This window comes from Miniopterus schreibersii, assembly GCF_964146895.1.
Source record: "Miniopterus schreibersii genome assembly, chromosome: 6".
In the NCBI taxonomy this organism is placed as follows: Eukaryota; Metazoa; Chordata; class Mammalia; order Chiroptera; family Miniopteridae; genus Miniopterus; species Miniopterus schreibersii.
The window spans coordinates 42,710,362-42,737,119 of record NC_138107.1 but is presented as its reverse complement, the minus strand read 5'-3'; the positions used below and the strand labels follow the sequence as shown (position 1 = coordinate 42,737,119).

General features: G+C 41.1%; 1 protein-coding gene across 3 annotated transcripts in view; it reads left to right on the top strand.

The window, feature by feature from the left end:
- The window catches only part of BACH2 (BTB domain and CNC homolog 2), a 307,025-nt gene that overhangs the window by 214,674 nt on the left and 65,593 nt on the right, over window positions 1-26,758 (top strand). For all 3 annotated transcript variants that reach the window (XM_081140753.1, XM_081140754.1, XM_081140755.1), the window contains exon 4: window positions 22,466-22,720. In XM_081140753.1, the coding sequence (XP_080996879.1) occupies window positions 22,478-22,720 (243 nt within the window). In that variant the 5' untranslated portion in view covers window positions 22,466-22,477. The remainder of the gene's footprint in view (window positions 1-22,465; window positions 22,721-26,758) is intronic.

Sequence of the window (26,758 nt, the reverse complement as noted above, 5' to 3'; positions counted from 1 at the left end):
GCATCAGTGACTGAAATTTCTATCTTTCCAAGGTTCCATACAGCTTTGCTCTTTTTTGAGTGTTCTAATTTGTCTGTTTCAAGGCACCCACAAGTCAACACTGTGATTTATGTAGTATGAGCAGCTAACTCTCACTGACAGTCAACAACAATTCTAGGACAAAGCTTTACTCTTTGGGATGTAAATAGAATACTCACTAATGCACAAGATAATAAGACTTCAGTTTAGGTTTTTATTTCCAGTTTGGCGATTACACAGAGATAGAAGAAATATCTGTGATCACAGTGGAGCAGCGGAACAGATATGGGCAAAGTGCTAATGATTTTTAAGTGAGAAAAGCCTGGAACAGCCTGGGAATGAATGAAGATCAAAAAAGTCAAAAGAACCTGGAGCCTTTAAGTGCCAATTTTTAATGCCTCATGATGAAAATTTTTTTAAAAAGAAACAGAAAACTCTGTGTACTTGGAATGAAATATTAATTTTAGAAAGTATGCAGAAAAAATTTTTTTACAGCGGATACCTCTTACATCATCATCCTTTTCATGTGTTTTTTTAATGCGATTATATTCCTGTGGGCCCAAAAAGCTATTATTATTGGGTAATACAATATGTGAAGTAACCAGAAGAATTTGGTGGACCCACTGACCTGCTTTTGACTTCTGAGAAATACAGCTTCACTATCTCAAATTCTACAAAACTTTTCCTGGGCTTATGGCAAAGATTATTTTATCTTTGTTGTGGAAGGTTGCCCGCCTGTTCCTTCAGTAGAGACAACGTGGTTACATAAAGGTTGTCTACAGATATTGGATTTGTGATCTTCCCCCGCTTCTAATTTGAAACACATTGTGTGGATCTATTCATCTCTTTTCCTTCCAGAAGGGCTCACACTCATGGATTCTAGCCTGCACCACATACTATAGGGAACTCTTGCAGAGAGATGTTTAGTCCCCAAGCAGCCCGAAGAAGGTTCCCACACCTTGTCCACATGCTGAGCAATGGAAACTTGTCCCAGAGAGTCCTATGGTCCACTCCCCCCCTCCCAAATAATTTGGGATACAGGCTCTTCTGAGAGTCAGTAAAGTGTGAATTGGCCACCTAGACAGAAAGCTCCATTCTGCGCACTCTCATCCCTCTGTATGTTATTTCTCTGTCCAGTCTCTACCGTCAGATTATGTGAACCTGTTAACAGCTTCCTTCCTGCACATAAACTTCCTTATTCATTCATTCAGCCCACGTGAGCTTACTCCCTAAGTGATCTCATCCGGTACTGTGGCTTTTAAGTACTGTCTCCATACTAATGACTCCCAAATTTATATCTGAACAATCAACCCTGCCCTGAATCTTAAGTTACATGTTTGGCTGCTTATATAATATATCCATAGATCTGTCTAATAGGCTCCTCAAATTTAGCATATCTAAACCAACACTTGTCCACGCCCCCACCCCCGCCCCTCAGGCCTGATCCTTCCTGGGGTTGCCCATTGCAGTAAATGACACCCCATTCATCCAGTCATTTACGCTGAAATCCTTGAAGCCATCCTTAAGTCATTCTCTCATATCCCACGTCCAATCCATTAGCAACGCCCATCAGCTTTACCTTCCAAATATATGCCAAATCCAGCCATTTGTCGCCGCTGCTTCTGCTCCCCCCAGTCCAGTTCATCGTTATTGCTCACTTAGCCGGCTGCAAGGACCTCCCAGCGTGCTTCCAGTCTGACCCCACAGCAGCTCATTTTGCACATGGAACCCAAAGTAATCTTTTAAAAATATTAACCAGGTCTCATCACTTGCCTACTGTGGCTTCCCGTAGCACTTAGAATGAAACCCAGACTCCCGCCCTGAATGCAGTCCCTTCATTGTCCTGACTCCCTTGCGGCCCTCTGGCCACATCCTCCAGGCCCTCTGGCCCACAGCTAGCTGTTTACCTGCCAGGAAGCTCTTCTCCCAGATACCTGCGTATTTTACTCTCCCTTCATTTAGAACCCGCTTCAATGAAACCTTCTATGATCACACTGTCTAAAGAAGGACCTTCGTTCTCAGTTCTCATCCTTCAGTTCTCTTACCCTGCCTTATTTTTTTCTCTGCAGGACATTTTATTACAGGTCTGTTTGTGTATTGCCATCTCCCCCAATAAAATGTAAACTCCTTGACGGCCTGACTTTCCTGTGTTTATTGCTGTGTCCTCAGGCACCTAGAATGGTACATGACATCACGTACTGTACGTGGTAGACACTCAGTCAATATTGTTTGAGCCAGTGAAAAACTTATTGACTAGACATCTTTGTTTCAGGTATTATGCTATAGGGAAACGAAAAAAAAGGCACATGCTTTCTCTCCTTGGGGGCCTTGCCCTGGGTGGCAGAGGCAGACACACAAGCAATTCTGTTGTAGCGGTAAGGCTCGGGAGCTGGGAAGCTCTGGTAGGAATCTCCCAGCTGTGCCTGGGGGAGTCAGGAAGGAAACCAAAGGAACTGCCATTTGAGATTATTCTTGGAGGCTGAGCAGGTCCGGCGGGCAGAGGAGAGCGGGCAGTGCACTTCGGTGTACAGCAGCATGGAGCTTGAATACGACCAACTTACGAGAGAGTTGTGTGCAATAAGTTTTGATAGATGAGCTGTCGGGAAGTAAAATTTATTTCCATGCTTGCCCTCAAACATTCTCCTCCTCTGGAGCTTTTCCTGTTAGTAAGTGACACCCATTCGTGTAATTGCCCATGATGAAAGTCTCAAAGCCATCCTTAACTTTTTCATTCTCTCACACCCCACATCTGATCCTCCAGTAAGTCCCATTAGCTCTGCCTTCCAAATACGTCCAAACCAGCTTCTAGTCGCAAAAATAACATTGTCGTTGTGAGCTGCTTTACGAGTTAAAACTGGAAGAGCAACTTTGGTCAACTAAATGGATTCCTATTAAAGATTATTAACATACGTTTTGAATAGAAGGAATTATTTTCATGTCAAAATTTGTACCTTCCTTATACTGGCATGCCTTATCCTCACGGTTCTGTGGTATTACAGTGCGTGATTGTGTTCACGTGTGGGGATTTTCCCTTAAAATGGAAAAACAGAGACCCCATCATGCAACTTTTTGTTCTCGCAGCGCCCAGCATGGTGCCTGGCACACATGGTCAATACGCTGTGAATGTCTGTGGAAGAATTGTTGTTCATGTTACAACAAACTCACTGTTGGATTCCTTCTATGACCTTCCCTGCCACCTTTGAAATGGTCAATTTCTAAAGTTTATTTCATATATGATTATTAGGTAAACATCTACTACCTAAAACCAACCAGCATCCAGGAGATGTAGCTAAAGCAGTGATCAGAAAAATAGTAATGGCCAGAAATACTTATTTTGGTAAATAAGAAAAAGAAAAATAAGTGAATTAAGCATCTAACTCAAAAACTTAGAAAAAGGACAATAAAAAAAAACTAAGAGAACCATCAGAAGGAATAAATTTAAAACAAAAACAAAAAAACACCATGAATTCAAAGCTGAAAAATTAATTAACAAATCCAGAAAGCAAGTTGCTTGAAAAAATACAGGAAACTTTACTTACATTGATCAGTAAAACTAGGCGAAATAATAAAAATAAGGTGAATATAAGGTATATTAAAAAGCAATCATGAAGTCTTTTTTACTCAACTCTCCTGACCCCTTGTTACAAATAAATTTGAAAACCCAGGCGAAATGCGTAATTGTCTAAGAAAATATAATTGAGCTACTCAGACTTCCAAAGAGAAGGAAAATCCATCAGAAAAACTACTATGGAAGGACACTAATGTAAAATTCTAAATAACATATTAGCAAACAGAGTCTCAGAGCAATTTCAAAAAAACAATGTACCATGACTAAATGGGGTTTATTCCAGGGGTGCAAGGAAGATACGTTCTTGGTAAATCTATTAACATAATTTACCATATTAATAGATCTTTATAGAAAACTCATTTGATCATCTACATAGATGCTACAAAGATATTGATGTAACTCAACATCCATTTTTCATTAAAAAGACTTTATAAAATACGAAGTGATGGGTACAGCCTGAACATATATGACAAAACATATGTACCTCACATGTACCTCACCACAGATTGAGCATCATGCTTGATAGAGAAACACTTGAAGCCAGGTTATGTCAGAAAGAATGAAGGCAAGGGTGCCCATTGTTGTAACTGTTCCTTAACATTATTCTGAATGTTCTAGCCAGTGCAGTCCTAGAGAAATTAGAAGCAGAAAAAGTAGAAAGGAAGAGAAAGCAGAAAAGGGTGAAAGTTTAATCCAGTGTTTGCAATTTTCAGGTGATACGATGATATACTTGGATTGTATGCTTGTTTCTATGAATCAGCTGGAAAATTGTTACAAACAACAAAACTCAGTAAGGCGGCTGAGTACCAATTTACTATGTAAAAATGAGTATTCTTCCTCATATACAATCAATAGCTAATTAGAAGATATAATGGAGAAAAGATTCTATTTACAACAGCAAAAAGAAAAATCCAAATATAAACATAAATATGTACACAAATACATGATGTATATAAATACAGGTATTGAGCTTAACCAAGAATCTATAAGATAGAAATATTTATTTGTATGAGTGAATGAAACTGTGAATTCCCTGAAATACAGAGGGGAAAAAATAAGAAAACAATGAGAGAAAATTGTTCTTTAGAATTAAAATATATAACAAAGATATTGCTGTATTTGTTATACATGTGAAGATGGTGTTTTCACTATGTCTCTTCTGTCTTACATGGGGTTCCTTTTATAAAAAACACGAGTTATATTGGATTAGGGACCCACCCTACTCCAGTATGACCTTATCTTAACTAATACATCTGTAATGACCCTGTTTCCAAATTAGGTCACATTCTGAGGTACTGGAGGTTAGGGCTTCACCATATCTTTGGGGATGGGGGAGACATAATCTGTCACAAGGGTTAATGAAGAATTTTTAAAGAGAATTGGAGTTGCTATAGAAGGTTTTAATCCCATTTTAGTGACTGACTTGTGGAGTGTGCCATTGTTGAGCTCTTGCAGAGAGAAGTAACCCAGTGCTGTGTCTACCAAGGCTGTCATCTTGGCAGTCATGCAGGGCCCAGTCCACTGACTGCCCATAGTTAAGTTAAAAGAAAATCAACGAGAAGCTTTCTGGCTCCTTTGGTCGCCTCCTTCATGATGATACAGTTCCATAAAACTAGGGGCTGGGTCTTCGTAGGTTATGGCTTGACGCGCCGTGACCATTCATCTCCATCACAGAGCAGTAATGTGGGCCTGAAGACGGGCTTTTTCAAAAAGCCGCCTTGATTTTCAGACTTACTCCAAGAATCCTACAGAGCCCTCATTTGCCACTGGGCATGGGTATGGGTTTTATTTTTCTGTCAAAGAGTCAGCAGGTTTCCAAATGAGTAACAGACACAGGGTGTGGTGTGTGGCTTTCCTTTTGGTTGTGCATCCAAATAGCCCTAGAGGTATAATTAATCCCACAGTTCTCACCACCATTGAAGCTATTTTCCTAATTTAATGCAATAATTATTTTGTTGTCACTGGCTTCCAGTGTGTGTGGCTTATTGTGGGTGCTCAATAAGTATTTTGTTGACTGAAGGAATAGAACAACAACAACATTTAGCCCCTTCACTGTTGATTGAGGCCTAAAGTTTCAAAATTCAACCTTTCTAGGGCAGGCAGAATTAATCCATGTTAGGAAAACATTAGAACAGTGGTTGCATTGGGCAGCGAGGACTGACTGGGATGGGGAATCTTTCTAGAGTGGTTGTAGATTATAACTTGATACAGTTCAGATATATGTTTATCAAAACCCAGTGAGTGTGCACTTAAGATTTGTACATTTCTCCCAGCCGTGCGTGGCTCAGCGGTTGAACGTCGACCTAGGATCTAGGCGATCAGAGTTCGATTCCGGTCAGGGCGCATGCCCGGATTGCTGGCTCGATCCCCAGTCAGGGGCGTGCAGGAGGCAGCCAATCAATGACTCTCTCATCATTGATGTTTCTATCTCTCTCTCCCTCTCCCTTCATCTCTCTGAAATCAATAAAGATATATTTTTTAACAAAAAGTTTTGTACATTTTATTGTATATAAATTTGGCCTCAAAAGAAGAAAACCTGTAAGCAAATCTAGAACTTTAGCAAACGATATGCCTGGAAACAATAAGATACATTGACAGATGGCTAGAGGGATGGATATAGATGGCTAGGTGTGTAATGAAATAAGCATGGTAAAATATTAATTATAGAATCTAGATGTTGATAAATAGGTGTTCACTGTAAAATTTTACAAACTTTTCTGTAAGTTTGAAATTTTTCATAATAAAACGTTAGAAAAATTTGAAGTACAAATCCATACAGGACCGTGGCAAATGTGGGACCAAAGTCTACTTGCTTATTTTATTCCCTGTCACAAGCTTGAGTGTCCACTATGTAAAACAGGGAACAGTGTGGCCTGCTGGGAGTCTCCTGGTGAGGCCATCAGCAGACTTACAGAAATAGGCAGGGAGCCTGTTTGCCTCCCTGCTGGGAGTGAGGCTTTGAAAAGTATGTAGTTGAAAAGGGGAAGGGCACGTACACTTCAGTGTGGCATCAAGCCACATGCTCCTCTGCCAGCGCCTACCTGGGGCCCAGAAAGAGAGCTGGCCAGGCCCCGTGAAGGACAAAGCCTTGTTTTGTAATTGCACTCAGATGCAAAGATAACCCACTTTATTTGCACTTGAAGGAAATGAAGAGCTACAATTCTGTGATGTCTTCTTAGATATACTCTTCCTCTACCTCTCCCTATTTTATACTTATCCCCCTTGTGGAAACTAAATGTAAATGAAAGGGCTTAATTTTGGAACAAAAATTGTCTCCATGTGCTGACCCATGTCACCCACCTCCTTTATTTTCTCTAATACGGTATAGTAGAAGCCTGGGAGTTAGAAACTCTTGGATTCTTCTGTTTCTGTTATTAAATAGTTCTGAGATCTTGAGTAGATCAATCTCTTTGAGCCTAAATTTTCACAGTTGTAAAAAAGGAGCAAATTCCATCAGATGATCTATCTACAAGTCCCTTCTAGAAATGAAATGAATCTTTGCTTTTTTTTTTTTTAACCTGTCTCCCTATTTCTTTTGAGCGCCAGCTATAAAGAAATCTGAATCCAGACCCTGACATTCTCTAGATGAGGAATCTCTAGTCCCAGCAAGACCCACAAAAGACTCTGCTAAGAACTCATTTAAATAAGCCTTAAGGTTTTAGTCCCAGTAAATTTTCCATCTGTTTTTCTATATCAGTCAGTCATGAAGCTAGTTGAATTTGTAAGGCATTCAAGAGAGAACAGCCACAATGTGTTATAGTTCATCTCTTCCAAAAAGTATCCAGAAGAGCAGAGAATAAAGTGGGGTGTTTTTTTTCATTTGTGGAACTGTATGTTTCCTTTATGTGTGCTGATCCACAGGTGAAAATTCCATTTAAATAAGGATTATGGGAAGAGGTTATCAGTAGCTAGCCAGGCATTTTTCCCAGGACTGAAAGCAGAACATAGTGAGTATTCCTAGCAGGATGAGTCTATTTTCATTCTCAGGTTGTAATAAAGCTCAAAGATAAGAGTAGTTTGTTGTGTCACAATATATAAACAACCCAGATAGGGTAACTGGATAAACTTTGAATCTCCTCATGTGCTATTTAATCAACTCTATTGCCAAAGGCAGAGACTCAACTTCCATTATGTGGGTGCCTTGGAAGGTCTAATTACCTGAGGCATAATTACACAGATATACATATATGTGTATTCATAGTCACACCAGATACTAGTTGTATACCAAATTTAGTTGTGTCCATATTGTCTCTTTTTTATAGATTGTTTCTATGTTTGCATATTTCAGCATGAATACCTATCTTCTCCCTTCCACCTACTGTAACCAAATGTGAATAGTGGGGCTACTTAAATAATGAAAGAGGCTAATTATCAAGGACTTGACTTTACTAATGTACTCAAGTCAGCGATGTTTTAGGTGAGGAGAACATAGGCAAGCCATGTGATTTGGTCCATTATTATATTTTCAATTATCTTTGGTGTTCAAAGAGAGACATTAATATAGCTGAGGATGACATAGCAAATTACCACAGCTCTCTAACCTTTTAAATTGCTAACACTGTTGTAATCTGTAATTATAGAAATCAGTGTGAGAATTGTGGCACTGCATAATTATCTTTCCTGATACTTTATTGCTGAATGAATTATTAATCAGAATCAGTCTTGTATAGTATTTGCAGCAACTCAGAAGAATAATGTATAATTAAATTTCATTATTCCTATTTTTGTGCTAATGTTTTATGATGTTGTAATTGATAATTAATTGGCCAAAAACTCACACACTAGTTGAGAATTTCAGGTGTCTGGAAAATGTTCAATGTGCTGAGTTCATTAACTAAATAATGATCATTCTGTAAAGACCACAGGTCTAGTCTAGTCTGTATGAGAAAGCTTTTGAAATTAGTATATTAATTATTAAGCCTCTCGTGTTTTCTTAAAATAAAGCAATAACAGTGAGCACATGTGAATAATTAGGAAATCTTAATAGATTTCAAATCTGGTCAATTTTAAGTAATCAGGTGTTGGTTATGAATATCGGGTTAATGCTCTAGATACAGTTGGTGCACTTCTCTAAGTATCAGTTTCCATGCTAATTAAACAATGAGCAGCCTCCATATAACTACAGTTTCAAAAAGAGAATAACAGTGCTGTAGCCTGAAAAGCCATTTCCCTCTGCCTTTGATGAGCATAACCCTGAGTGCAGCACATCTCGATAGACAAAGTCTAGTCTAATCTTCTTTTCCAATTGTCCGAAATACTAAATGATTTTCCCCCTCACAGACACACAGGATTTAAAATCTGAAAGGATTATGAACTTTTCCTTGACTGGCATTCTAACTAAGAATTCCTGGTGTGAGTCCCTCCTGGTGTCCTTTGCAACCTAGGTAACCAGCCAATGCTCAGGATCCAAGAATGTCTTTCACTCAGCCTGAGTTCTATTGAAAAGAAACTTTGTTGGGCATTTTATGTGAACTTCTGCTGTGCTATTTGATTTGATTTGATTTTTTTTTTCAAGAAGGTGAGGCTTGTGAGGCGCTTTTTTTTTTTCTTCAAGTGTCTCCTTTAGAAACATACACTGTAAAAAACACACACACACACAAAACAGGTGAACATCTTTTTTCTTTCCAGAGAATCTTGAAGGCATTGTGATGGGGAACTTGACAGTGCATATGCTGTTTTTTCAATCACTCCTTTTCCACAGGAGATTGTTCCTGGGGATTACAGTGCAAATGTACCTCCGTGTTCCCAGGAAGATCATGCATGGTTTATTTTTACATCAGTTGTGTTGGCTCCAATGTCTTACAATTCCAAATTATAAATTATTAAAGAGGAGTTTGTCCTCAGACCACCATGAGTACATCTAAGGCACATTTCTGTAGCATTTGAGGGAGAGTTACTCAGTGCCATCACACTTGTCTGATTTTGGGGTGAAGATCAGAAGCCTTCCTCTTACTATTTTCTCTGAATCTCAGACTCTCCAAAGCCATGTATTGTCTAGCAACAGAGGCGTAGGCAATGGTCCTGCCAAGCTTGGTCATACTCTGGAAACACTGTCCTGAGGATACAGTTAGAGGTCCAGTGTGCCCGTCATCTCCTGAGGGCTTGGAGGCTTAGGTGCTGCTGAAAGGGAGAGCATGATTGGACCTCTGCTTGGCAGTTTGAGATGGGAGGCCACCAATTCGGGGAGGGAATCACAGCCACCTTTCAGAAAGAGGAGCGAAGAGACTTTTACCAGTATTAAACAGCTAAATTATAGTCTACAAGGACCTACACTACAGAACCAGTGGATAAAGAATATGTCTCACTATTTGTGAATAGTTGAGCCCAGAAAGTGTTGGAAATAAAGCACACGTAAGTCCCTTGCCCTGAGAAACTCTACAAATGTTAGCTTTTCTTCCATTGTGTCAATCTTAGCTTCTCCTATTGCTTTTGTACCTTCCCATTATCTTGGTTGCGTATCTTGGAGGTTGTAGCATTAGTTTTCTCTAACATTCAGATAGAAGAGCTAATTTGATTGAACACTATATGTTGAATGAGTGAATTAATGAACTAATGAACAAATAGGTATAGTGTTTTAATCCTCACAACCCTACCAGATAGGTGTTCTTTGTCGTACTCTTTTTGCACAAGTTGAGAAACTAAGGCACAAAAATGTTAAGTGTCTTGCCAGAGATTTTGCAGCTAGTGAGTGGCACAGGCAGCCTGGCTCCAGAGCCTGATTCTCAGCCACTACACTACACCGTCTCTATAATCCATAGTGTATACAGTATTTAGTGAGCGCTTTGTTATAAGCACTTTGTGTATTTGTGCTTTAAGTTGCTTAGCTCTTCTCTCTCAACCATACCAACTTTTCCCATTCACTTTTTATTCCCAGATTGCCTTTTTTCACACTGGCGTCTCCCTGCTTTATCCTGCCTACATAACTCAGACTCTCCCTCCCACCTTCCTGTCTCTTGAAATTACAATAGTCCTCAAATCGAATGGATTTAGGGTCATTGGAGCGGGGCTGGAAGTCTGCATTATAACCCGCATGGCAGCTGATCCACGGCAGTCCTACAAACCGGGAATGTCTCCCTGCCACTTCCTAGAGCTCGATTTCAGATGAGGAAACCCTACAGAGAGCTTATTCGTTTGTCTGAGGCGGCACAGCGGTCAGTATTCAGATGCCCGCAGGCTGGCTCCAGAACATGGGTCGTCAGCACTGCACCTCACTGCCTCTCATGATGAAGGGGATTCTGATTTGTATGAAACCAAAGCTAAGGTAGCAGAGAGAGAAAACAGGGAAAGCCTGTAACAGGAAGGTGGACTATTCAAAGCACGCACTTTTAGCAGATATAAGGGGATAAAATAATTTGGGAAATGTTATTAAATGAGAAGCAATACGAGTCCCCCATCTGCCAGACGCCTTCTCTTGGCACAAAAGAGAAATATATCAGGGTTAAGTGCCCATAAGAGCAGACGTTCTTGAGAAAGCATGTGTAGTATTAGTCAAGTGGTGGTGAGGATAATTCCTGATGCAAGCAGAGGAGTACTTTAGACCTGTCAGAGAGCTCTCAGATCCACTGCCTTATTTGACCTTCATGGTCAACGTGGGCTATTATGGAGGGAAGGCTGCAATGGTATCGTTGCCAAAGCTCCCAGGAAGCACCCAATCCCACAAGGTGTCCTATCATTTTCTCACAGGCCTTGGGCGGAAGTCAAGCAAACTGGCCCTTCCCTAAGTTTAAGCAGGAGAATCTGGCACACAAAGACATATGCCAAACCTGACATACGCCAGGTTTGCTCAATATAAAAACTCTCAGTCTGTGCAGAACTACATATTAATGTAATGTGCAAAGAAATTCATTTTCTTTTCATAATAATAGCTTTTATTTGTGGAGTCTTAACTGTAAAACCAAGACCATCCCGAGTCATTGCTTCATCTCGTTTAATCTTCACGAAGCCATTTTGCAGATGCAAACACCAAGGATTACAGAGTCTGATTAATATACCGAAAGCCCTACAGCTAGGAAGTGGGAGAGCAGGGACTGCAACGGGGATAGAAGGAGAAGTGGGAAGCAGGTGCCTTGTGGAGTCAGGAACAGCCGGGAAGTCTCTTCCTGACAGGTGTCTCTCTGTGCTTGTCTGGTACCACCTGGCCAGAGGACTGGCCCTTGTTACACCCCTTCCTGACCATTTGGATAGAGAACATTTTCTCCCCTGTGGCAGTGCAATTTTGACTTATTCTAATGAGTAAGTTAGAAAATAATCCTTTCTTTAATGTACTTTGCATTATCTGAAGCATATCCTGTGGGATACAAATGGTGTATGTGAGTGGTGGTGTAGTGTAGGCATATAATAGGATTTATATTTTAAACAGCGTACTCAGTGTCGGGAAGCATTTGTGTCCCTGCCTTTTGGTAACAATCGTCATTACTCCGAGAAGCTGCCAAGGACAGGACAGGGACTTGGAAGGCTCTGAGCACATCTTCCCCCCCCCCCCCATCTCTCTCCACTGACCTGCCTTTTCACCATACTCCCAGGAGACCATTCACATGTGTGTTAATATTCCAGCTCCATTTGATCTCCTGCATGGTGACAGATGGTCCAAGTGCTTTTATTACCTGATGTGGGATTTAACAAACTGCCGACCAATGGGTTAGCCTCATGGTTTTAATCATTTTTAAATGGAAGAACAGGAGTGAGGGTACCCAGACTTCAGGGGAAATTCACAAACCTTTCCCAAAGCATTTCCCAAAATGACCCTTGAGCTGGATGACTTCTCTGCCCTGATGAGATGCTGCCTGCTTTGGGTGCTGAGTTTTTATTGTTTTCCTTTCCTGGTGAACCATCTTCCAGTCTTCACCCATCCCAGCCTGCATCCTGCAGAGAAGATAATTCAGAACAGAACCATGTTTTCCAAAAGACCCCAATGCGTGAAGGAAACAAGTTACCTTTTATTACAAACCTTTCCTGTGAAAGCTGTATTTCTGCGACTCGCTTCTGTTTTCTTTCCCGCCTGGAAGCAGCATGCCCTCTCAGGAAGCAGGACAGGCGTGGACAGAGATTACAAGGATGAACAGCCACATAACTAGAGATATTCTTTATGTACAGGCAGGCCTTTCTGTCACAAGTGCATTTGGAGGTCACCCCCTTGAGAAAGAGTTAGGTTTGATGATGCAGCCTTCAGCATCATAATTCCTAGTCGGATGAATCCACCGTTGGCATGTTCCACATAGCAGCACCTATAAACAATAACCAGCCCAGAAAGCGTGCTGAGGAGCCATGGCATGGCTGATATTGTTTCTTGACTTTCCATGAACACCCTAGCCGAGCATTGTCACTGACCTTGTGGGTAAACTTCTCATAGTAATTGCACAGTAAAGTCTTTCGAAGCTAATTTAAGGAGCCAGGTTTTTTAAGTATAACACTTAGATTTCTCTTCTTTCCTCTCTCTTCCTCTCCTTTCTTCCGCCCTCCCTCCGTCCCTCCCTCTTCTTCCCCCCGGTCAGACTTGAAGTCCACTAGCGGCTGAGTTCAGTTCTTGACAGTCTTAGGTTTGACAGTAATGCTAAAGTTGGAATTAGACAGCCTCGCAGTCTCCCCTTTTTTCTGCATTTGACTATCTGTTGTCTTTTCTTAGTCTTAGATTCTCTGTTGTGAGTTTTGACTCGGTTCTTTTCTAAGACAGAATAATTTCTGTCAGGCTCTGGGAACTCCCCTCCCACCCGCTGGAGAAGTTTTGGGGAGGAGCCGCGCCCCGTGTTGAACCGAGCGCCGGGTGCAGATCTGCAGTGCCTTCTATTAAAATGTAAAATGATCCGTTGAGTCATCCTCCCTCTGGTTTGACTCAGATGCTTTATGGCGCACTTTGCATGTCATTTCTCTGTAATGATTTCCCCATGGAGAAGGGTGTCTGATAGAATCCAGGCAGACTGAAGATTGCTCTGAGTCAAATGGATCTTTTATTCTTTTAGTATTAACCCTTATCTCTCAGTTTCCCGTCCTTGCATTTTCCCTGAAGGAACCTTAATGAAGTAAACAGGTTCCACCGCCCTCATTTAGCCTCCTAATCACTGTTCATAATTTCTTCTCACATTAGCAGCATGAAGCTCCAGGGTAATATTTCTCTGGCTAGGAGGGGAGGGAAAGGGACACTGGGAAAGAATATTTCACACAGATGCCCTGATAAAGAAAAATGGAGAAAAGGAATGACTTTTCTCTGCCCTCTAAGTCCTAATAGGCAAGAAGCAAATGCTAATCAGAGGCGGAGATTGATGTATGAGAAGTGAATGTAAATGGAGGACACAGATACAGAGAAGTAGCACCAGAGACAAACTGGGAATGACAAGATAGGAAAGAAAACTTGCCAGGGAGAGAAAGGACCTACCTCAGCAGAATAAACAAGGGCTTTGACTGCACTCTGAGCTGGGGGGTCACCACAAAAGAACCAAAATACAGAAAATATAGAAAAGCATCAAAATATAGACAAGAAGAGCAAGGTAGATGATCACTAGCTACACATCCAAATATGCAAATCCCTAATTCCATACTTTCTCCCTGCCCACCCTCCTCTCTTGCCCATGCCCACACCCCGATCGCCCAGCCTCCACTAACAATAATCATGGATCTTAGATGACCCGGCGTGGAGTCCGTTTCTCCCATCGATTTCGAAGCATGTTGTTGTTTCACCTAGAGATGACAGTGTATGCACTATGTTGCCGTTAAGCCCAAACCACAGCCTTCCTTCTGGCCCCTGAACACTGTGATCTCTCCTGACATCACTGGGTGGAGACTCAGACAGAAGAGAGAAGATGGACATCCCGTGATTCCATAGCCGTGTATCTAATACAGCTTATGAGAACCTGTCCTGCCCACCAGGGCAGTTCGGGGTGGGGCAGTAGGGAGGGCAAAGTGCTGAGCCATTGCTCAGTAGTCACGGGCACTGTGTCCCACTAACAGGAAAAAAATTGGTCCTCGAGTCATCCTTCCTTTGAGTTGACCCTGTTTATAAGGGGGAAAGTTCCAACTGTCATTGGGTAGGTCTTCCTTCCTTCTTTGTCTCTTCCAAAAGCTATGTGATGGCTTTTTTTTGCTTCCAGCCAGCTGTATTATTTTGAGCATCTCTAACTTTCTAAAAAAAAAAAAAAAAAAAAAAGCCTTCTTAAGAACTGCAGCTAGAGAAGCTGATGTTTCAAGTTTTTCCTGAATTTCTGTCCTTTCTTAGAACCGTAGACATTAGAACTAGAAATGGCCTGCCAGGTCACCGAGCGCATTTCCTCATTTTATAGATAAGGAAGTGGAAGTGCACTGAAGTGATTTGGCTTTTATGAAAACGAAGATGAAACGAGGCATCTCTGAAAAGAGTTTTGCTCTGAAGCAAACGCCTGGGCTCAGGTTTCTCACCACTTCCCAAAAGGCTTTGTCCCGCATTCTGCCCATTTTTTTCAGTTTCTGATTTAAAACATACAACTTAGAACCGGTTAGATTTGATTACCGTTAAGGACCCTTCTGACCTTAAATTGTAGACTGTAAGTTGCAGGTGTGTGTTTTCATTTAAAACCCAAAGTCCACCCCAGGGCCTTTGTCATTAAGTCACAGAACCTGAGGCAGATTACTTGAGTTGTTAACCCTTTCCTACCATTTTAATTTGTTGAGGGTAGGTGGGTATTTTTAATTATAAAATAGAACATAGGTATAAAAAATGCGTAAGACAAACATAATTTAACACAAAGTGAACCCACGTCAGGAAATAGAGCATCGTGACAGCACCCCTGAGATCCCCTGGAGCTGCATTCCCGTGACGGCTCTCCCCCCATTAACGGCACCTCTGAGTCTTTTCTTTATAGTTTTACCACCTATGTATATATCCCCAGATATTTAAGTTTTGCCCATTTTTGAACTTCATATAACTCAGATTCAGCTGTGTGTTATTTTGTCTTGCTCCTCTGGCTCAGCATTCAGCACTGGTTTGTGAGATTCATTCGTGTTGTCGCATGTGGCTCAGATTTTGCCTTATGCTCTTCCGTTATGTGACTATACAGCAGGGTATCTGTCCACTCTGCTGCCCACAGGCAGCGTTGCCTCCAGCTGGGAGTTGTGCTGACAGTGCCGCTCTGGACGCTCCTGTAGAGTTCCCGCCGCGGACGTGCAGGCGTGTCTCTTGCGTGTAACCTAGGAATGGAACTACTGGGTCATAATCTGTTCACTGCTTCAACTTTCCTAGATAACGCCAAACTGTTTCCAAAGGGGTTAAACCATCAGTGCACAAGAGTCCTGTTGGTTTACATCTTCACAGACACTTGATCTTCTCAAATTTTCTAATGCTTTTTCAGTTTGGTGGGTTTGCAATATATTTTTAATTCTTCATTACCTTTAGATTAACACATATAGTCTGCTACCAATCATCTACTATTTCTTCTAGCTCAGCCTCTGTATCACACCCTGACTTTTCATATAGTTTACACTCATATATAAATATATATAAGTGCTGGTAGTTGTCACTATTTCATTATGGGACATTTTGGAAGTTTGGATTATTTTTTATTTTGATGTGTTTAAAAGAATAAGTGAAACAACATCAACAACAAAAATTACCAAGAAATTGGGGCTTATTATGATTGTCCCTAATTTTTTTTAAATATTTTTCAACTGTGCAGTAAAAAACATTATCACAAATTATGTCAGTAAATTGAACTTCCTCCCGAAAGTTCAAGAAAAATGGAAGTTTATACTGAAGCACAAGAATCATTGCGAGCTATTAAGGATCTGACGATACAATTGCAAGTGCTTCCTCCTAACAACAGCCTTAATTTTCAGTTCCCTTGGCACTAGCTAGTACACACGCAGATGGAGTGTTTGAGTAAATAAAGAACATGGAACGTTTTAGCTGCTCCGTGTCAGGCCCTTACTTTAGCTATCCAAAGCATTAGAGACATTAAGTGACAGGCACTGCAGTTTTCCATTAGAAAATACTGAAATTGGATTGCTTTCCACTCTAAGTAAGAAGTTTGGGTCTTGATGCGATTGAAAAGTGTTTCCAATCCAGAAGTAATAGCATAGTAATTTTAATGGCACTGTGCTCTCTAAAGTTTCTATAGACTTGAGAACTTTCTTTTATAAAAACTAACCCTTACCATTTCATAGTAAATAACTTTTTTAAAAAGCATGCTTGGTAAGGGCAGAAATTTACTAAGCCATTACTAAATAGTTTAGTGTTTGATTCACAGAAGTATTTACTTGATGCATTGTTTCTAGAGGAAATGTGGTTGGAATTTCAAGTGAAATGGTTTATAATTTGGTCTTTTTCATTACCTGCAAGGCGTATTCATTTCTTTTCATCTGAAACATTCTAGACATGACAGGTTGTCTAAAAAACTTAACATTCTACTCTTTTGTGAGTTACAGCTTTTCAGATTTCCCACTGTAGATTTTTTTTTCCTTTTATAGTTCTTTGACATATACTTTTACCTTCAGAACTGTTAGATATTTAATTTCTGAACATGACCCAGTAATGAATGAAGAGTGAATGAGGGAGTTAATAAGTGAGTTTACCTTCATTAATACCATATCTTTTACTAATAAGAGCTGTGGTCTGTGTAGCTTTTTGAGGAGATGAACACACTATGATGAAATAGTAGTAACTAACTTTTTCTGCTGAACCATATGATAAGAAGGTTGGAGTATATGTATATGTACATGTGCAGCTGGGTTTTTTGGCCTACAGAAAGAAGAATGAGTTCCAGCCAAAACCCAAATCAGAACCTTTGGAAAGCTTCCTTACAATCCGATTTCAGCTAATGTCTACACACTTTAACACATTGTCTAATGCTTAGTGTGAAGACTGGTTGTCAGACTCGTACATGCTATTCTGGGCTCTGTTACTCACATCTCATTCTTAGATCCCATGGATCCTGCTAAAGATTTCAGGATTTGCTGCATTAAGGGTAGAATGCTGTTTAATTAATATTAGTAAGGCAAGTAAGAAAGGATAACCAAATGGGACATAACGCAATGAGAGGGGAAACAGATTTCAGGTTGGCATGAGTCAGTCAAAAACACACAAATTGGAGGAGTTCCTAGAAGAGCACCCATGATAATCAGAGGATGGGGAGGGTTGACTGGTTTCTAAAAGAAGAAACAGTATGTCCCATTATGCTTGAAAAGGGGCCAACAGGGAGGGAAGTGGTGAGATCCAATAAGAACATAAAGGCAAAGAGGAATAGAGTGGTGCTGGCGTGGCATAACGAAGGATTATCCAGGAATAATGTAATAAAATCAAGAATAGCCTCAGTCAGGTTAAAGTCTAGCAACAGCTTCCTGGAAATGATAGGTTTTAGATTACACCATTTGATGAACAGATCTGATGTGTTTTAAATGTCTTCTAAAACTCTCTGGAAGGTTTAGCCCAAAAAGCAGTTGTCCATGTTCATGGGACTATCAAAGCCTACTTCATCGACTTGGTGCGCATATTGCTGCATCTCCTTTATTTCCCAAACCTGCCCTTTTATCAGGATATGGAGTATTTTCTTGATTCTCTCCGCTCCTTTCCCTCCAGCTGCCCTAGAGCCAGAAAGAGACCATCTTGCTTGTGAACTAGAATCTGAGAGTCCATCCCCTGCCCTGGCTTTGCCACTACTGATGACTGCTCCCACCGGGTGGGCAGGCCCGTGTCCACTGCTACAGGACAGTCATCAGGCCCCTACTTGGACCTCAGGGGAACTCCACTCTGGGTTCCCAGGTTACATATTCTTTTAGTTTTTACTCCCTTGGTCAGTCATGGTTCCCAGAACAAACCTCTGGGCTGAGATATCCAGGACTGGAGAACCTAATCCATTAACTCCCCCTAGGTTTGGATTCCCCATTTCCTAAAGGTAATTTCATTTCAAGGGACTTGTCCCCCACCCCATTTACTCAGGGAGACCATGATCTATCTCAACAGATCTTTCTAACTTGGCATCTCTGGGAGCTAGGGATTTGGGTCCTAGTTCCTTCTCTCCCATTCTCTGCACCCAGCTCTACAATATCAACAATGAAAGAAAGAGGCTACATAATCGGTCCTTGTAAGGTCCCAGAAAGCTAACTTCTCTCAAGTAAAATGGCAATATCCCACTCCCATGATCAATTAGTTATTTCTTTTATAGACTCTTAGACTCATAGAACTGTAGCTCTGTATGAACTTTGCTGGTCTTCTAGTCCAGACTTTTCATTTTACAAACATGGAAGCAGGTCCAGAGAAAAGCAATTCATCCAAAATCCACAAAGCTAGTCGGTGCCAGAGCTGCACCAGAAGCCCTGGTCCACTCCTCTTTCCTCTGCACCTCACTTTCATTTCTCTTTTGATTTTATTTAACTTCATGTTTCACTGAAAAACTTATAGCTTTGTATTTTTTACAGTAATCTCCTCTCTTATTGGTGTAGGTGCATTAATAAATAGGTTAGAAAAAATGAGATGTCTCGTAAATCTTCTGCTCCTTATGAATTATGCACACCATTTACATCCAAGATCATTAATTGTTCCACCCAGTTTTGAGTGCTGCCTGCTAACAAAATGTTAGGAAATGGAATCCAACAACATGTAAAAAGGCAAATAAATTGTGATCAAGTGGAGGTTATCCTAAAAATGCAAGATTGGTTTAACATTCAAAAATAAATCAATGTTATTTATTAACACACTTTTTTAAAAAAGGGAAAACTGTGATTATCTCAGTAGATGCAGAAAAAGCATTTGTCAAAATCCAGCATCCATTCCCGATCTTTAAAAAGACAAGCTCCCAGCAAATTAGGAATAGAAAGGAACTTCCTCAGCTCAACAGAAGCATTTGTGAAATACCTATAACTACCATCATAAATAGCAGTGAAAGGCTGAATACGTTTCCCCTGGCATTAGGAGCAAAGCAAGGATATTTGCTCTTACCGCTTATAGTCAACATTATGCTAGAGATACAGTGCAGTACCATGCATCTAGCCAACGCAGTAAGGCAAGAAAAAACCTTGAAATCATCCAGATTGGAAAGGAAGTAAACTGCCTTCATTTACAGACAACATAACCTTCTACATAGACCATCTATGGAATCTACCAGAACAAAAAGGCAATGAGAACTAATAAGCAAGTTAGGCAAACTGCGGGATACAAAAATCAATACAGAAAAATCATTTGTATTTCTATTTACTAACAATGAAAAATCATAAATTTAAATTTAAAAACTAAACCATTTATAATTGCATTAAAATATTAATATCTAAGTAGGTATAAACCTGACAAAAGATACAACCTTGGTTTAAGCAAAGATATTTTTAGATACAACACCAAAAGCATGATTCAGAAAAGAAAAAATTGCTAAATTGGACTTCTTCAAACGGAAACTTTCAGCTGTGTGAAAAACACCAATAGGAGAAAGAAAAGACAAGCTACAGACTTATAAAATATTTCTAAGAGGTACAGTGCAGTACCATGCATCTAGCCAATGCAGTAAGGCAAGAAATCACATATGTGATAAAGGACTTTTATTTAGAATATATAAAGAAGTCTCAAAACTCAATGCGGGCATACCTCGGAGATACTGCATGTTTGGTTCCAGACCACTGCAATAAAGCAAGCATCTCAATAAGGCAAGTCATAATCTTTTTGCTGGTGGAGGTTCTTGCCTTCAATTTGTAAAAGACTTATCTTTGAAATGCGATAAAGTGAAGCACAATGATATGAGGCATGTCTGTAATAAGGAAAACAAAACAATAAAAAAAAAATGGGCAAAGAATCTGAACAGACATCTCTCCACAGCACATAAATAGATGAATGAGCACATGAAAGATGCTCAACATCTTCACTCAAAACCACAAAAAGAGCCCACCTGTTAGGATGTCCAAAATTAGAAAGACTGACCATACCAAACAGTGGCAAGGATATGAAAGAACTGGAACTTCATACACTGCTGTTGAAAATATGAAATGGTACAGCGTACAGCCACTTTAGAAAATGGGCAGTTTCTTAAAAAGTTAGACTCACAGCCCTGGCCGGTGTGGCTCAGTTGTTTGGGTGTCATCCCATGCACTGAAAGGTTGCTGATTCAATTCCTGGTCAGGGCACATGCCTGGGTTGTGGGCTTGATCTCTGGTAGGGGGCATGCAGGAGGCAGCCGATCGATGTTTTACTCTCACATCAATGTTTCTCTCTCTTTTTCCCTCTTGCTGCCTCTCTCTCTAAAAATCAATACAAAGTCTTAAAAAAAAAGTTAAACTTACACAAACCAAATGATCCTTACACAAGAGGAATGAAAGGATATGGTCATAAAAAGATTTATACACTAATCTATAACAGCTTTATTTGTAATAGCCAAAAACTGGAAGCACCTAAATATCCATCAGTAGATGAATGGATAAAAATTGCTCTGTATCCATACAGTAAAACACTACTCAGCAATAAAGGGACACAGTTGATGCACACAACATAGATGAATCACTAAATAACTATGCTGAGTAGAAGCCAGGCATAAAAGGATACAGTTGGTAGAATTTCATTTATATAAAATATAGAAATAACAATTAATAAATAGAGCAGACCTGTGGTTTCAGGGGGTGGGGCACAGAAAGGTGCAAGGCAGGGACTATTAAAGGGCATAAAGAGATTTTTATTGCTGAAGGACGTGTTCGCTGTCTTGATTGCCAAAATATATCAAACTGCACACTATAAATATATGCAGTCTATTGAATATTAGAGCTGTTAAAATAATAAATAAGCATAAAGCCAAAAAGAAAGACACACTTCACTGTTGTAATTCATACTACTAGTAAACATTACTGAAAAACTGTGTTATGTAAATTAATTACAGATACTGTTGTTTAAAATATGTCAGTGGACACTTTTTATAGCAAAGAACTGTTCTTGTAAAAGTGATCTTCACTGTTGAATACGTCTTTTCAGGACTCAGGTTGTGATATATTGTGCTTCCTTAAAGTGGATGTACGTCAAGTCTGCCGGGATAATGACAGCACAAGTCCACTTATTTTCAAGAGCGTTCATGAGCAGCAGTAGCATTGTGTTGGCTGTGCTCTGTCTTGAAGTGGCCGAGGGCAATTGCAATAGCTGGTTACATCTACTCTTTAGTACACAGGCAGTTCAGGTCACTTGTTAAATTATGTATTGTGATTATATATTTGGTATCTTAGCCAAATTTCAGCTTAGCAACTTACATGTGTTTACCTCAAGAAAGCATTACAAATACTTCAAAAATGATTCATTTCCTCTTAACACAGAGCTCAAATTAATACTCGAGTTGGGACTGTGTGTGTATACATGAAAGTTTCTTTTCAGTTGGCTAACAAAATCAAAACCACCAACTTTTAAAGTATGTATGTGTTTTAAATGTTTTGGGTGTTCTATCGAAAGACCTGGCTTCAGCCCTGGCTAGTGCAGCTCAGTGGATGGAGCGCCAGCCCATGCACTGAAGGGTCATGGGTTCCGTTCCTCGTCAAGGGCATGTACCTGGGTTGCAGGTTCGATCCTTGGCCCCAGTCAGGGTGAGTGGGGGAGGCAACCAGTCGCTGTGTCTCTCTCACGTCGATGTTTCTCTCGCTCTCTCTCCCTTCCTCTCTCTCCTCCCTCCTTCCTTCCTTTCTCCTCTCTCTAAAAATCAACGGAAGAAATATCCTCAGGTGAAGATTAACAAAACAAAACAGAAAAAGACCTGGTTTCATTTCCGTGGGGTAAAAGGAGGCAGTAAATGGGATGGATAAAGTCAGCCACAAAATATGACTTTCCAGTGTTTCCTGAGCCCACTGCACTGAGGGCGAGAAGGGCTGCCCCTTTCTGACTGGCTCGTGGCAGTGAGACTCAGGAGCCATGGAGCTCTTTCCCACCTCCTCTCTGTGACTCCGCGGTAACCGGGCCTTGCTTTCTTTCAGGGTGTGAACGGCATGTCTGTGGATGAGAAGCCTGACTCCCCCATGTATGTGTATGAGTCCACAGTCCACTGCACCAACATCCTCCTGGGCCTCAATGACCAGCGGAAAAAGGATATTCTCTGTGACGTGACTCTGATTGTGGAGAGGAAGGAGTTCCGGGCCCACCGGGCTGTGCTGGCTGCATGCAGTGAATACTTCTGGCAGGCGCTGGTCGGACAGACGAAAAATGACTTGGTGGTCAGCTTGCCTGAGGAGGTACATTAGTTTGGTTTGATTGTGTGTTGCTAATGGGGGCATATTGACATGCAGACAGTTGGCTGAATAGGAGCTAGAAGGTGGACCCTGTGCCACATCCCCATTCACGCTGATGTCCAAGTCACCCACACGTTGGGTTTGTGTCATAGCCAGTTTCTATTTGATACGTGAAAAGTCTCCGAGACACGAATCTGAACAGAGCATCTTTCTTGAAGGGAACTGAACCCCACCTGTGGCTCACAGTCACTCGTAGTTTCTAGTTCACTTACTCTCAGGTTTTGAGTAGTTCAGCCAAAGTTTGGTACAGTCCTAGATGTGGGATCTGAATCACTGGGACTGTTGCTATGATATTTCTGTTTCAGATGATTGAAGGAGCACTTGATTTCCCCTGAGAGTTAAAGAATGAGAGTATTCACAGCACCTCTCTTGCTTGGGGAAAAAGTAAAAGCAAGCAGTAATTTTGACAGTTAATATAGTAAGATTCTAAGAAGTGTAAACTTGCTTTTCTCACCATTGTTGAAAATACCCTACTCAGGTTTCTTAATTACTTCAGTGAGTCCAGTCATTTCTGTCCATTGAGGACAATGGTAGCTGGACCTGATCTGTCCAGAGATAGATGACATTCAATTGGATGGCTTGAGCTGCAGGAATTCAAAGGATGGGCTTCACAATGGCAAACCATTAAATTCTTCACCCTTTGAACTGTATACAATTTCTTTTCTTCCATCATCCTGACTGCCCTTCATTTTCATGGGACCAAGGGTGACACTGAGCAGCCTTAGACTTTGTGTTTAGGGCCAGAAGCACTCCCTTGTGCACCAGCACATTGTACAGCTCTAGGGCCACGACCACCACCACTGTACAATTCCCAGGGGTGCAACTCACATCCATAGTCTCACAGTTGTGCAGTGATCCACTGAGCAGCTCTTCACAGCAGCCTGAGGAGAAACCAAAGCCCCCATCACATCTAAGTATCTTGCTGATGGGAGCCAGCTCCAGTGGCATTCTCCTTTGTGGGTCTGTAATTGTTTCTGAGGCCTCCTTCCAGGAGCACTGTCCCCCTGCTCAGAGCACCCTCTTGTGGCCCCAAGCACTGGGCATTGTTTTCTTCTTGCTGTGTACATACTGAAATGTCCTTGCAGGCTCTGCGGTCATTGTCCCTCTTAGCTCAGGACATGACTTCATAGAATTTGAATTAAATGGTGAATAAACAAGAAATCCCTAACACTACCTTTGAAAGTAGCTGCCTGGAAGTAACTGGCATTTATTTGGTTGATATGATGTAAGAAAAAGCATTTGAGTAGCCCCTTGGAAATCTTAGAACCTCATCATAATTCTGTCACTGAATACAAATCAGCTTCTGGCCCTATCCCAGTCCTGTTCACACTTGGCCCACCTCTACACTCCCTGGCCAGACCGCCATTGTGTTTCTCAGGGGCCAGTATGACCGAGTCTGAGAGCTCCTCCTTGGACTATGAAGCTTCCAGATACAGACTGCCACCACTCCTGCTCCCTACTCGGTCAGTTTAGGCCAAACCCAGCTCTGCTTCTAGCTGCTGTCCAGTTGTACAGTTCTACCCCCAAATCCTGGGTATTGATGGGCAACACGATGACCAGCAAATTAGAGCCACAGTGCCAGTGTAGCCTCTTAACTGGAAGGGGGAGAGACAAAAATAGAGACCTCCTTCCAGAAGCCAAGAAGTAATCGAAATGCCTTACTTCCTCTCCCCCCCACCATCAAAAGTGGAGTGACAGATAGTCCCTAGCAGTTAGATGACTTGAGTGTTGACTCTCCATTGAAAAACACACCCAGGAATGTGTATCAGCAAACAGTAGAAGAGAAGGCATTGTACTTAGTACTTTCGTTAAATAATGAAACAGATCATTTAATTTATAATTAGTAAGTGTATTTTGTGCTAAGAGATGAAGAGAAAGTGGTTGATGTGCCAAGCATTGCAAGGCCATTATCCCACTGCTCATTAGTATTAAAGTTGGCTCAGCAAGCACCTCCTCAGCTATAGTCATTTTGGGCTGGATGCCGACCACACTAGAGGTGCATCACAGTCATGAAGTTCATTAATACAGTGTGTTGAGTGCAGAGGGCAGGAATGGGGTATGCTTCCTTAGAAGACATGGAACCCACAAAGAGTTTGCCATTAAACCCCATTCTTATGGGGCTGCTTGGCTCCCTCTCAAAATACTAGGTACTAAGGGAAGAGCAGCTGTTAAGAGGTTTTCTCTAGGGTCTAATATCAGAGAGTTAAAGATAACAAGTGTTGGCGAGGATGTGGAGAAAAGGGAACCCTTGGACACTGTTGGTGGGAATGCAGGTTGATTCAGCCACGGTGCAAAACGGAATGGAGGTTCCGCAAGAAATTAAAAATAGAACTACTGTGTGATCCAGCAGCTCCACTTCTGGGCATATATCTGAAAGGAAGAAAATCACTATCTTGGGAGAAGTCTGTACTCCTGTGTTCATTACAGCATTATTCATAATAGCCTAGATGTGGAAACAACCTAAATGTCTATTGACATGACTGGATAGAGAAAATGCGATATATATATATACACACACACACACACACACACACACACACATACATACACATACATGCAGCGGAATATTATTCAGTCTTAAAGAAGCAGGAAATTCTGCTGTTTCCAGCAACATGGGTAAACCTAGAGGACATTATGCTAAGAGAAAAAAAGCCAGACACGGAAAGACAAATATTGCAGAATCTTACTTATATGTGGCATCTAAAAAGAAGTCAAACTCAGCTAACAGAGAGAGTACAATGGTTGGTACCAAAGGCTGGGGGTGGGGGTAGGGCAAAAGGGGAGATAGTTTTCAGTTATAAGATGAATAAGTTCTGGAAGCCTGATGTACAGCATTGTGACTATAGTTAATACTTGAAATTTGCTACGAGAGTAGATCTCAATGGTTCTCGCCATAAAAACACACACAAAAAAAAAACTATGGGAGGTGATTGAGATGTTAATTACCTGTAGTTTGATTGTGGTAATCGTTTCACAGTCTATACATATATCAAAACATCATCCTATACCTTAAATATACATAATTTTTGTCAAAATAAATTTTGTCTAGGGTGGGGGGAGAAGAGGTTATTGCCAAGGCTCCACCACCTTTCTTTGGCTTGTTTCCCATGTCCTTTTACCCTCTAGAGAACGGGAAGGGTTCTTGCAGAGAATAGCTATAGAGTAGGGGTAAGTATGGCCCCTTCAGGTGGACCTTATGCTTCCTTAGGTACGAATATATTTCAGACTTGTGCTCACTCTCTTTCTAGCTCTGTCCTTTGCTGTCTATTTTTCACTTTCTCCCCCCACCCCCTTTCCTTTACCCTCCCTCCGTTCCTCCTTCCCTCCCTCCCCTCAACATTTTAGGGCAGATCTTGTTTTTTTCAGTGCTAAACCAAAAGGACAACTGACCCAGAAGGATTCTGAAGAAAAGGCATTTGTTGTTAAGTCTTAACCACAGGGTGCAATAAAGAATGTTCCTGCAGTAGCACTGCCAAGTGTAGAGGAAATTATGGAATCTTCTTGTCTGGAAGTTTTTAGAGGATATGAAAGCTGTTAATGTCTCTGGGATGGCTTAGGTCCAGTCTTTTAAAGAAGTAATAAGACAGTCGTGATTGTCTTTGAACAGTCTTTTCAGTATGAAATACTACTTAACGCTACAGCACAGGATGCCAACAGTATTGTGAGCCTGGGTTTAGCCGTGGGAGGTGAGGCTTGGTGGGAAACAATGGGTGAGGTCTTTGGGAAGTGCCATGACCAAGATAGGAAGAACAAAACACACACCCAGCCCAGAGCACAGAGCCAGCCCCTTGCCCTCACCCATTCACCACCTAGACAAAACTCTACAGGGAGTAGCAGGCAAATTTTGAGATCTAAGGAACATTAGTAATGAGTGACTCGGAAAACCACAGCCTGGACCTTGGCACAAACTGCATGTAAGGCCTTGAGCAAGCCAGTCAGCCTTTTTGGGCTTCTGTTCCCTCACTCCTTTACTCATTCATT